Source organism: Solanum tuberosum, unplaced genomic scaffold, assembly GCF_000226075.1.
Source record: "Solanum tuberosum cultivar DM 1-3 516 R44 unplaced genomic scaffold, SolTub_3.0 scf00403, whole genome shotgun sequence".
NCBI lineage: Eukaryota > Viridiplantae > Streptophyta > Magnoliopsida > Solanales > Solanaceae > Solanum > Solanum tuberosum.
Window position 1 is genome coordinate 380,224 of NW_006239321.1, and position 14,645 is coordinate 394,868.

Consider the following 14,645-nt stretch of genomic DNA (forward strand, 5'->3'; position numbering starts at 1 on the left):
TAGTGTACTAGTCTTTAATATTACTCAACAATCGGTTGATGTGAGTTAAAGTGACTATATGTTGGTGAGAATAATAAATTTTATGTCGGGGGGAATAATAAATTTTAAAAAGTAATGATGTGATTATAAATTTTATTTACATATGAAATAAATGGTTAGTAGATATAAATGTGGGGTTGTTTTAACAAAATATAAACTTGTGGATCAATTTTTGTATTTAAATATCTCAAATCATGATATGGAATTCCCGTATAATTCCATATCATGGCTTTTGGAGAATATGAAATCACATCTCATGATATGGAATCATGAGATGGAATCAGCGTAAAATCACATATCCAAACGCTGATTCCATCTCACGATATCATATCGTGATATGGTATCGCATGGCCAAACGCTACTTATTATCTTTGTAATGAATTGATCCACTTTAGTTGTTGCTACTTGCTATCTCTCACATTTATTTTTGTGTTTTTTGCTAGCATTTTAACTTGAATCATATTTTAAAATCTTATTTTCAAAAGTCTAGTTATAAAATTTAATTTTTCTTTCAAATATTTTAAAATTCTCAAAAACTAGCTCAAACCAACTCCTGAAAGAAAGAAATTTTACTCACTTATGAATTTTATTTTCAAGTATAATATGTTTAAATATAACTTTAATTTCAAAAATTACAACTTAAGAGATTGAATTTTCGATTTTCAAGTTTCGAATTTCAACTTTAAAATCTATGTCAGACGGAATTTTTTCGGCTTTTAAATTCACAAAAGCTTTATTACTTTTCTTTATGTTCACGTGTGGGATCCAAGAAAGGATTAAAGTGAAAAAAGAGATTTATTATAGTATTTCCAAGGCCTACCACCCCCTTGGAGAGGCGAAAGAGGTACAAACCCCTCAATGTGGTTACCCGGGCCTACCACCCCCCGAGCTAGGGACCAAGGTACAAACCCCTCGATATGGTTATACGGGCCTACTACCCCCCGTACTAGGCAACCAAGGTACCAACCCCTCGATACGGTTATACGGGCCTACTACCCCCCGTACTAGGCAACCAAGGTACCAACCCCTCGATACGGTTATACGGGCCTACTACCCCCCGTACTAGGCAACCAAGGTACCAACCCCTCGATACGGTTATACGGGCCTACTACCCCCCGTACTAGGCAACCAAGGTACCAACCCCTCGATACGGTTATACGGGCCTACTACCCCCCGTACTAGGCAACCAAGGTACCAACCCCTCGATACGGTTATACGGGCCTACTACCCCCCGTACTAGGCAACCAAGGTACCAACCCCTCGATACGGTTATACGGGCCTACTACCCCCCGTACTAGGCAACCAAGGTACCAACCCCTCGATACGGTTATACGGGCCTACTACCCCCCGTACTAGGCAACCAAGGTACCAACCCCTCGATACGGTTATACGGGCCTACTACCCCCCGTACTAGGCAACCAAGGTACCAACCCCTCGATACGGTTATACGGGCCTACTACCCCCCGTACTAGGCAACCAAGGTACCAACCCCTCGATACGGTTATACGGGCCTACTACCCCCCGTACTAGGCTTGGTCGACTCACACACTATATAGAGAAAATCATATACATGTATCCATTTCATCATCATTTCAATACTTATATAATCATCCGACTCATAGGACGTACATTGGACCTTCCATTTCATAAGAATTCTATAAATGGCATTTTATCAAACATATGGTGGGCTACTTGTTCATGTAAATAAAATCATGTGTTTCAAGAGTACTAAGTCCAACAAATTTCAAAATCCATGTAAAACAGCCCACCAACAACATACATATATATATACATATATAACAACCTTCATAATTTGATCATGGAGGCATGAAAACCATAAACATCATATAATCATTCCATTTCATGATAATATACAAAAATAGACCATAATAGGATGTGTAGTAATAATTCCATAATTCAAGAGTTCATAAATGATCATAAGGACCCATAAACTTGAAGTAAAATAGAGGATAAATGGTTGGACTTGTGGAAAGGAAGGTTTCCACAATCAACCCACATACCTCAACTTTGGAGAATTCTTGATGAAGATTGGAATGGAGAATTGCTTGAGATTGAATCTTGAATCCGGAATTAAAGCTTGGGATCCTTGAATTTGGTTGATGATCTTGGTGGAATTTTTTGGAGAGGGTTTAGAGAGAGTTTTTGGATGTTTGAGAAATGTTTTAGAGACTTGGAATGAACTAATGATATATAGGGAATATCATATGCCCTTTGGAAAAAAAATTGTCCAACACTTAGAAAAAATAATGGGGCGGGTGAACAGTGTTTCGGCTTACTGGAAATGGCACTTTTCTGCCGGCGAGGTTTTACGAAAATGGTCATAACTCCTTCATCCTAACTCGGAATGAGGTGAAACAAATTGCGTTGGAAAGCTAACTCACAAATCTTTAATTTTGATAGTTTGAGCTCCTTCCAGTTCCTTGTGTGCTGAGAGATATGCCCCTTTAAAGTTGACCCTCAAAATCGCATTTTTTTGCGATTTTCAAATTTTGATACGGTTGTTCTAAAATTCGGGTTAGACTCATTTCCCACTCAATTTGACCCCCTGAATAAGAATATGAAGTCGAATTTCCGAAATCATGCACGGATTTTGAGATATATGGAAATTACAATTATAGGTGTTTCCGAAGCACATTTTCGGACATTTTTGGGGTCGTTTCATGAAAGCTTTTTCTACTTTTCAGTAACCTTTTCTCATTCATGGGTGAAAATAAAAGTTAATAACTTGAAACTATTTGTGAGGAAATATATTACTTATTAACAGAATATTTTATACCCCAAAATATATTTTTTTTAAAATACTCTTTTCGTTCCTTTTTTAGTTGTAATAGTTTTTTTTTGAGTCAAACAATATAAATTTTGACTAACATTTTAAGATAGATTTTTTCACCATATATATTGATATAAAAATATTGGAATTAGTACTACTTTTCATATAATTTTTAAATATCTAAAATTTTTATTTAAAATATGAAATTAATGTAATCTAATTTAGATTTAAAACTTAGTCAAATTGACTTTGAAAAACACAACATGACAACTAAAAAAGAACATAGAAGGAGTAATAAATAAATTAGTTGTCAGGAAACTCATCACTTAACATAATTCACAACTCGGTAGCAAATTTTTTTTTGGTGATTTTGAAATGTCCACTTTTCATAATGTAATTTTCTTTTTAATTGAAAGAGAGATCCGGGGTCTCATGTTGCATCATCCCTTTTTTATTGATATCATATTGTGTACATACATTGACATGAGAGTAAGTGTGAGTAAAAGGCTAACACATGGAGATTGTTCGTGTTGAGATCAAGTTATGATTATAATTTGGACACGTGGAGATCGTCCGTGCGAGGGAGAAGTTATGATTATAATTTGGGCACATGAAAATCGTCCGTGTGAAAATTATTTGATTTTATGATAGTGCGTTGAGATCGTCCGCACAGACACGTGGAGATCGTCTGTGTAAGTATATGGACCTCGCGACTCCCCTATGGGTCATGAACTCTCGATGTATTTCCGAGGAAGTATCATGTATATACGGTTGACAGAGGCGTTTGAGGCATATCATTTCATGATGTGACATTGCATTGCATCTCATTACATCCTTCACTCTTGTTTGATTGCGTGCTTCATTGATGTTTGGACGTTACGTGACATTTGATTATCCCTATTTGATGAAAACTGGGTTGATAAGTATAATGTGGACTTGTAAAAATTAAGGAATTATTTTCTTATGTACTCCTGTCACTACTTCTTCGTTGTCGGTCTATGAGATATACTGTGTACACATGGTTTCGCACCTATACTACATTTGCTGCACTCTTTTTTGGTGCAGATTGTATTTCGAATTTGAGCGTATTTCTTGGAGTTTGAGTCTGAGTATGAATTATCAAGGAGTTGTGGTGAGCTACTTGGTTCTGTGGCCCACACCTCCCTTTGTGTCTTTCATTATAATTTAGTTTAGTATTTAGACAGGATATTCCTTAGGTCTAAGTTTATATTTTAGTTCCGGACTTGTAACATAGTTTATAAACTCTCGTACTTATGACTCTAAATCTTGGGGCGGTAGTTTAGTTTTCCGCATTTAATACTTATGAAAGACTTTGTTGTTGGGATATTCTACTTGTCACTTTCCTTTTCCATTATTAATATTGAATTGGTAAAAGTCTTGGGTTGACTTACCTATCGGTTGGAAACATAGGTGCCATCACGATTTATGAATTTGTGTCGTGACAACATTTCTCCTTCGTCTGACACATAGCAAATGATATATGAGATATATATCAGATACATAAATATAAATCAGATTCATACTGATTAAGTTTGAAATAATTCGAGTTATGTATCAATAATAATACTTGTACCATATACATTATACACAAACAAAGGGTCAATATCTAATAGAGGTATAGTGATATATCCGAATATTAAGAAAGAAAATAAATAGAAATATGATAAAGATCTTTACATAATTTTTCTAATTGATTTACTATGTCATTTTTCCAATGAAGTGGGCTTCCTTGTCCTTATCCATGTGACATTCACTCCTGCACACTGTTCTGGGCTTCTGGCCCACCAAGCTAGTTAAATTGGCCCACCTATTAATAATAAAAGGGATAATTGTACAGAATGACAAACTTATAATTTAAAATAAATGGAGTAGCTACTGTTTGATTTAATTGCCCTCCGTAGCAAACGTTTGCTAGTCGTCTCTCTCCCTCCAAATTCTCGCTCGCTCCCTCTATGCTCGCCTCTCTCGCTTTATACAACAAATTGTATAAATTGTGTTTTTTGTTTGTATAAAGCGAGAGAAAATTGTATATACACATGCCAAATACATATATATTCGTCCTATACACTTATAATTATACAATAAAAATACTTCCCCTGCCCAGTTCTCTTTTGCCTTTCTCTCTTTCTCGTTTTATACAAACACAGATTATACAATATAATGTAAAATTTATGTTTGTATAAAGCGAAAGAAAATTGTATATACACATGCAAATACATATATATTCGTCTTATACACTTATAATTATACAATATAAATATTCCCCTTGCCCAGTTCTCTTTTGCCTTTCTCTCTTTCTAGATTTATACAAACACAGATTATACAAATATAATGTATAATTTATGTTTGTATAAAGCGAAAGAGAGAGCATTTTTTTATATACAAATATTTTTGTCAACGATTTATACAAACGAGAGGCTAACAACAATTTATACAAATGGTCTGCCAACGAAATTATACAAATCTGAAGAGCAGCCAACAAATTATACAATTGCTTCTTTTTGTATATATGTATATCGAAATAGACATAGCTTTCAATTGTATATGTATAGCGAATTATACATATATATGTTTGCTATGGAGCGCAATTATGCAAACTTTGCTATAATATACAAACTTTGCTATAGCATACAAATATGATTTTTTTGTTTGCTATATGTGAAAGTTGCTCATAATAAAATGTTCCATTCCCTTTGCTCCACTGAAAAGATATAGAACAAGAAAGAAAAGTTTACTTAAATATGCTATATTAAATAAAGTTATTTACTGAACACTTATAATATATTTGTAATATAGTTTTAATACATATTATAGAGAATAATTTTCATAATATTGCTATAGATGGTAAGAACTAAAAGGTATCGCTAAAATCAATAATTATTTATTAAAAAGTGCGCATCAGAGTAATTTTTCCTGAAAAATGGGATTTGGAAAAATACTAGTAATGAATATTTCTAATTTGAGAGAATATAATTATGAAATTCAAGCATGTTGTTTCCCAAATTCACCATTCAACAACAACATATCTTTTGATCCCACACAAATGAGATTTGAAGAAAATGATGTGTACGTAAATCTTAAAAACCTTACTAAAGGTAAAAAAATTGTTTTTGAAAAACCACAATTAAAGGGAAAAACGAACAAAATGGATAGTGAGGATATAAAAGGAAAGAGAAGTATAAACGATAAAAATAGTAGGGAAAAAGGTGTGAAATATATCCGAATTTTGACCGAAATTGCTGTAACAATACCGAACTTTGGAAATGACCTTTTACCGCCTTGCACTATTTAATAGTGTATTTTAAAGGTATATATGTGCCCACGTGGACATCATAAATATTGCATCATTATAAAGAGTAATGTGTCCACGTGGGCACATATATACCTTTAAAATACACTATTAAATAGTGCAGGGGGTAAAAAGTCCTCCATAGAGTTTGGTATCGTAACAGTAATTTTGGCCAAAATTAAAGTATTTTTCAGATTCTTTTCCCAAAATAGTATCGTTAACCAAAAAAAAAAAGAGGAAGCGGTAAGCAAATAACATGAAGCCAAATTTACCATTCATCAAGAGGAAAAAGAGCATCCCATGAGATTACATTAAAAATGTAGTGTCACAAGTTTGATTTCATTAATGTTTGATTAAAAAATAAATCATTAAACTCTTGTCATGCATTATCTTAATATTTTTCCTTTTTAATTTATTTTATGTTGTAGCAATATTTTCACAGCACTAATTTTGTGATAACTCAAAACTATTTGACTTATTTTATTCATACAAAGTTGAATTCAAAATTTTAATTTTAATACAATCTCTATTATGATTTGGGGTGTGTATAAATTGAATCGATCAATAAATTAAATTAAAAAATGCTATTAATTTATTGTTATTGGGTCATTTAGTGAGCAGATGTCTTAGTGGTTTTATAAATAAAAAAAATATCGAGTTATCGGTTTGATTTTGGTTTTATATATTAAGTTATTGAGTAAACCGATAATCTATTACTATTGTTTACTTTTTTTTACCCCTACATAAATATTAAATATTAATATTTATACTTTACTGGTTATTAGTTTTGTCATTTAACCTTCAAATCACATTATTGTCCTAGTTATTTTATTGTTGCACTTGTATAGCACTTTTTATGTTAGTTACTACTGTTTTTGTTTTATGAGTAAAAATGTAAAGTTACATTATTGTTCTGTCATATCAAATTATTGGACAAGTTATATATTTATTTTATGCGAATTTTTTTATTAGTTAAATCGAAAATTGAACCGTTAAAGATAAAAAAAAAAATTAAAAATCAAAAAAAAATATCTTCTTCTTTTTATTAGTTTAATGTATTTAAAAATAAAAAATTGATAAATCAAATTGAACTGATTGATGCATTTTCTAACTGTCAATTAATTATCCACAAGTACACTGATTCAAAAAGCACGCGCAAGCTACTATAATTGTCAATATGTCAATCAAAATATGTACCTTGTTACCCTACATTATAATATATGTAAACCTATAATTTAATGTATAGAAATAAATTCCATATAGAAAAAGTGAATCAAAAATTTGAGGGTCCAATGTTATCTCAAAAGGGCACAAAATTTATCTATATTCTGCACTAATCAATGATATAAAAAAGTACTCTGCAATGGCACATGCCAATATTTAATTATACATAAGTCTATGTTCATATATTAAATGTTTATAAGAAAAAAAAAATTATTGAAATAGTTCTGTTTTAATACTTGTCTTTGTATGGACATTATCATTTGCTATCTACTCTGAAAAATTGTTTGCTATCCACCAACATAAAGGAAATAAAGAGAAAATGACAGTTTCTTTTGCTTCGTCGAAGCTCCTACCTATCTATTAAAAGTTCCCTCCTAAGACGGAGGCGAAATCGGTTTCCCCTAAACTATAAAAAATGTGCTTTTTTTATTTATTTTTTAAAAGAAAATTATTTAACTATGTGTAATTCAAGTCGAGGATAAAGATTGCGAAATGACTATAGCGATACAACAAATCAATGTTCTCAAGTCTCAACTCTCAACCCCTCATTGATTTGATTCTTTTTACCTATACATAAATTTGAATTGGAAATAAAACCTAGTAATTCAAACTATAACGCTCAATTACTTCTTTGGCATTTTTCATTTTTTAAAATATATGTTTGGTAGTAAAAATTTGAAAAATATATATTTTTAAAGAATAATTTTAAAAAAAACTTTCTTAATGGAACTAAGATAAACAAGCTACACAAATGACACTCCACATTAATTGTCTTCTCCCTAAACTCCAACACATAACACCTCCACCTTCATAGCCCACACCAACACCATTTGATAGCTAGTTTGAAGGTGAGTTATGCAAGTATAAAATTTCGCTTCATGTTTGGTAGCTGGTTAGAAAGTAAATTATTTATATATAAAATTAACATGGTATTTAATTTGCAATTTTCAAACCCGAATAACTAACAAATGTATAAATTAAGAGGAATAATACATAAATAATTAAATTCTGCATAGAATAACACATAAATTCCGCAGTACATAAATAACTACTTTTGTAAAGCCTTTTAAGAAAAAATAATAATCAAACTTTGGGCTTTATTATAAACATCTACTATCGTAAAGCCCATATGGCTTAGGCCTTAGCTAATTAACAGCAGGTTTGGAGTGACTTAGGCTTCCGACTTATTTCTAACTTGTCACTTTTGATATATTTTTTGTTATGTTGACTTAAAAACAAATGTTTATAAACACTTTTTAATTTAACTCAAACACTTCAAAACTATTTAAAAGTTATTTTGATTTAAAAACACCTAAAACAAATCAATCTAAATGGACTTCTTAGACAAAAAAATGATTGATTGAGAGATCTGATTTATCAGCCTAACTCCAAATTAGCGAAGTTCAGATCTTCTCAGACAAAAATATGATTGATTTAGAAAGATCTAATTGTATAAGCCTTTAACTCCAGTAGCTAAGTTCTGTTCTTCCTGAACGAAAAGATGGTTATAATAATGAGATTTGACTATATAAGTCTTAACTCTAGAATAGCTAAGTTCGGCTCTTCTCAGGCAAAAAAATGATTATAATAATGAGATTTGACTATATAAGCCTCAATTCCAAAATAGCTAAGTTCGGCTCTTCCCATACAAAAAAATGGTTATAATAATGAGATTTGATTATAGCCTCAACTTTAGAATATCTAAGTTTGGCTCTTCCCAGAAAAAAAAAATTGTTATAGAGAAATTTGACTGTATAACCCTTAATTCCCTATTAGCTAAGTTCGGATCTTCTCAGACAAAACATAATACTTTATAGCATCCAAAAAGTGCAAATATAGTTTGCAAGAAGAAAAAACAGGGCAGATTTTTAAAATGCTCAGTCTATTCTGGATTTTTATATATTCATCCATATTTTTGATTTATTTTTTATCCTTGTGCTTAGTGTAGTAATTGTTTTTCCCTTACAACACATTAGTTTCCAGGGCAGTTATGTCACTAATTAACACTTTTGGGAATACACCCTAATTCTCCAAAGATTTCTACATAACCATGGTTTTAAAATAGGAAATAGATTTCACCAGATATTCTTTATATTATAGTCATCCTTCTGGCGTCGAGCTATCTTTCTTCAGGACATCCCCTACACTATTGTCATCTAGTAGAGTTTAACCACCATGTTCATAATGAATTGGTATGGTTCCTCTATGTCTAGGACTTCAAAGTATTGAACTGAAATGAAATCATGGCTTAGCATGTTTTCTGAATGTATTCCCCATATAAGATAAATACTTTGGATCAATGAGGAGTTGAATTACTATTTTGTACTTGATAAAAAAAAAAGAATTGAAGAAATCATGAAACCAAACCATGTTCTATAAACAAATTTAGACAAACTCAAAGGCGGACCTATGTGGGAGTTTTGGGGGTTCAGACACATGAAAAGTAGAATTACATATGCCCCAATACGGAGGTGCGAGAAGTTAAAAGTGAGAGGTAAAGGTAAAAGTAGGCCAAAGAAGAATTGAGAAGAGATGATTAGGCAGTACATGCTCCCCTTATAGTCCTAGTCACCTTATATGCCCCCCCTTTCTTACCATATTATCTTTATCATTCTATCGTTATCTTATTCTTCAATTTTTTTTACTATTACTATTGCTTCTTTTACTTTGTGTATCTTTACTATTTTTGTTGTCATTAATTTTTCCTTTGTTATTTTCATTACATATTTTTACTCTTATATTTCTCAAACCTTTTTTGAACATCACTTTTCTTGAGCTAAAGGTCTTTCAAAAACATTTTACACACTCAAATTCACTTGTGGAATCACACTAGTTATGTTGTTAATTTTGATTTTTTTTATAATGGTCATATGTATTCTTTTTTAGGTGCGATAGTAAAAGATTTATATATTAAAACTACATAATATCATTATTTTTTAATAAATGTAGTGTCTGAGCCACTTTATTAAAACTTGACTATTTACACACGATCACGTAATTCTGTTCATTAAGGCTATGACAAATGAAAAGAAATTATCTAGGTGTTGTTTCTCATTGTTGGGATCTTAAGGTGATACTTCATGATTCTCAATCCAGTTCATTGATGATTGAATTTTTTTCTTTCATTATACCCTAATTTTTGCTTAGTTTGCATGTATATGGATACCAAGAAATTGTGATTCTTTCAACACAACTTCTTTCCAAGTAGTTTTAAATTTATCGTGTTCCCTTTTAACATCTTCACTTATTATAGACAATTACATGATTGAACTTTAGGAAAAAAAGTTCAAATGCTTCATAAGGTAAACTATGATGCTCTGAACAGTTACCAAAAAGCAGGAGATATCTACTACAATACAACATTTTCTTCGAAAGTAGAGTAAATATTTAAAATTTATATATCTGAGATTCAATTTTCTTAAAGTTTTAAATTTTAAATTAATAATTATACATATTTAATAAATTTATCACTACAAATTCAAAATTCAAATCAACTTTATCAAATTCGATTAAATCCATAACCAAAACACTTTGGCCAAAAGCATATGCCTTATCCATAATAATTATATTGTTATTAAATATATATACCTAATATAAATGGATTGCTACTTGAATTTTGATTGCTATTTTCCCAATTTATTTTTTTATTTTTCTATTTCGCTCATTATTTTCATTACCTTTATTTAATTTTATATTAAAAAATAAGTTTATTTATAAAACAAAAACCCCACCAAATAAAATTTTACTAAATATATTATTGTTATTATATTTACAAAACAATACTTTCTTTATTCCAATTTTAGTCTGTCCTTAAAAATTACATTTTTATATTAAAAAGTATCATAGATAATAAGTAATAGCTCCTGATATGAAAACACACTAAACTTGGTGATTATCATAACTTGTTTTTCTTTTCCCTTCTAAAAAAACGTCTTAAATAACCACCTTTAAAACTAGGTAAAAGTACTATATTTTTAGATCATAATTTATTTAAAAAAATCTTATAATTTATGTGAAATTAAAATTAAAGGGGGGTCATTTAAATAAAAATTGGGACATTAGTAGTATTATGTTTTGTAACAAAAAGGGAAAAAAGGTGTTACCCTAAAGTGACAATTCATTGCCGGATTGACAGTCACAGTTCATTCACTCGCCGGAGAGCAGTTGAAAATGGTGGTGAGATTAAGGTTATCGAGGTTTGGATGCAAAAACAAACCTTTTTACAGAGTAATGGCGGCCGATAGCAGATCTCCAAGAGACGGCAAACACTTGGAAGTACTTGGTTACTACAATCCTTTACCAGGTAACAAACACAATTTTCCCCTATTTTTATTGACTGATTATGCTCTTTATCATTAAAAATTGATTTTATTACACATTTCACCTTACTTTGGATTAACCCCATGTGAAAAAATTTCATCTTTTAGCTTTATTTGTACTGTTGTTGAGAGAAACCTCAGTTCTTGAATTCAAATATTTGTTGTTTTGTTGAGGTGCTGATGTATAAGTTTGTACAATTTTCACTTTGTACAGGGCAAGATGGTGGTAAACGGATGGGTCTTAATTTTGATAGGTTGAAGTAAGTAAAGTTCCAAACTTGTTGTTTTTGTTGTGATTGATTCCCAATTTCATGTGTTCCATTTGTAATTTGGAGACTCTTGAATTGCATTTTTCTCTCTTGTTAAAGTTCAGATGACTGACAACAAGTTAAAGGGTGAATACTATTAGAGTTCAGGTCATGTATTGTGCTTTTGTTGTTGTTGTCTGGCAAAGAATATTGTAACACTACTCAAAGGTAATAATTCAATTACTTCTGCAGGCTGTAGAAGCTCAACATTGGTATAGCTTTTCTATTTAGGCAAAGCTTATTTGATCCGGAAAATCATTGAAATTCTTGTATGGCTATGAATTGGTTCGGTTAAGACTGGTTTATAGCTGTAGGATCAAGAATAACATTGTAGTTGCGTAAAACAGATTTTGCTAATTGGTCATTTTAAATTTTCTGTCCATCTTGTTTGTAGTCTTCAAAAAGAATGTAGTTGACTTAGGGATTGACTGAATACGCTGGCCAAACCAGATTGTTGTCAGATGCATATCAGAAATGCAATGCCTTAATCAGTGACAAAAAATAAACAAAATTTTCTCATGAGTTGCCTCAAAGAATGAGTGAGTGGAACAGGGAGCTGACTTAATGCAGTACTTTGAAGTGTTTAGGGAGTTTCTAGGGTGACTATTGTGTGTGTGTCTATATATATATATATATATAAATATATAAAGTGTTTTGGGTAATTTCTAGGGTGACTATTGCCAGATATGTTCAAGGGATCAAATAAGCTATTTGAATTGAGTTATCGAGGAAGTTGTATGGAATAGGTGCAACTGGAGCTAAGGAGGTTATGGACCAATGTTAATTATGTTGGCGAAAAGGCAAAGATAACAATGCAATTGAGATTCCTTGAACATATTTAGTTTCAGAGACCAGTAGCATTATACCACAGTAATCCCCCTCCTTTTTTTTGTGTGTGGGTGGGCGGGGGTTGTTATTTTGGGGGTTATGTATTCCTTTATGAGTTCTTGTGCTATAAATTTCTTATGAGTTATTTTTGTGTACATTTTGTTGAGAGCATGACAAGTTGAATGCTGGCTCACTTGATTGAGATGTATCTTTGGAAAAACAAAATTCATCTGGTTGAACTGGTGAACAATATGCTAACTCATCCTGGGAAGTCGTTAACAGTTTGCTGTTTTAGACTTTCTTGAATTTTTTGCTTCTAAAGAAGAGGATTTGTCATCTTTAAGTTGTAGGAAATAGGAATGATGTTCTCCTTTCACAATGATGAGAATAATAAATGGTTCTCTGCTGCACTGTTAACTTCGAGTGGCAATGATTGTTTAGAACTTGCTTGGCTGCAGATGGGGCGAAACATTAGTGAGTGTTGTGTTTGGTATAATCAAAGATCTTGTCATCTTTATTCTCTCGTTTCTTCTGTTAATTGTGTACATGGACCATAAACATGATAAAATGGTTCATATTTAATATGTATTTGTGGACTTGGTTTAGCGAATTAGGAGTGTGTGGTTGTGATTTTGAAAGGTTAAAAATTATCATGTAACACTTAAAAGACAAATTAAGAAATGACATTTGTTAGTTAGGATCTCTTTTTAACTCCTTTACTTTGCTCCAGGGACTCATTTTGGCTGGGTTAGGCAGAGAGTTAAATTGTAGTTGATTTATGTCGGACTTTTTTATTCCAATTTGTAGAAAACACTAGCACTGTGTTGTTGCATAAACTTTCTTGTTTTTGCTACTGTTTCTCATGAGTCTTTCAAAGGATTAAGTTGATTACTGTTTTAGGACAGGCTTTAACATAAAGCAATTTCATGTAAAAAGCTCAATATATTTCCTAATAAAGGTGCAGTCTCGCAGCTATTTGCAAAGTGGACCTCTTGAAGGAACTGAAACTCCTTTCTAGTGTATATCAGATGACTTATGACCTATTAGTCAGTCAGGAAAAGGAAGGTGCCTAGTACTGTAGGGATGAACACTCACATTCTTGATCACTGGTGCGCATTGATTTAGACAAGGCAGGAGCATAACTAATAGTATGATAAATCCTGATGCTGATATAACCTGTTTCCTGTTTATGATATTGTGGCAACTCAAGTTTTAGTCTTGCAAAGGTCCAAAAGGAAAATAGTGCCCAAATGGTTGAACTGTGACTTTGCTGTAGTTGTTGCAATAACTAAAGCTTGTAGGTTCTTATACTCTTAGTCATCGGATAGTTGTCAGGATCACACAATCATGCGTTCTTTACCTGATATTCGTGGTTCTGCAGGTATTGGTTATCTGTTGGTGCACAGCCTTCAGAACCAGTCCAACGCCTTCTTTTCCGAGCAGGCGTATTACCTCCTCCACCTATGCTGGCTATGGGACAAAAAGGCGGTCCACGGGACACTCGATTAGTTGATCCTATGACTGGACGCATCACGACACCTGAAAGTGCTAAAAGTGCCAATCCAACAGTTGGTTCTGAAGTTGAAGAAGACAAAGATTAGAATCTGACTAGTTGATTTTGTACAACTTCAATTCAAAGATCTGTTTTTTAGTATGTGACAATTGCAGCGCTGATGTTTGTTTCTATGTACTGCTGTTTGAATCTTGCAATCTTAGAATGCGTCATCTTCAAATATGCCCTGATCATGTCTCAATTTTGTCTGGTCTTGCTAAAGGGATATATTTTAACTATCTATGTTTAAATAAAATAGCACCCCTTAGATATG

General features: G+C 31.9%; 1 protein-coding gene across 1 annotated transcript; it reads left to right on the forward strand.

Moving 5' to 3' along the window:
- The first annotated feature begins 11,417 nt into the window (after positions 1-11,417).
- On the forward strand, positions 11,418-14,645 carry LOC102579828 (30S ribosomal protein S16). Its single transcript, XM_006362396.2, has 3 exons — positions 11,418-11,667; positions 11,898-11,943; positions 14,201-14,645. Exons 1-3 carry the CDS (start codon positions 11,535-11,537, stop codon positions 14,418-14,420), a joined length of 399 nt encoding a protein of 132 aa, XP_006362458.1. The 5' UTR covers positions 11,418-11,534; the 3' UTR covers positions 14,421-14,645.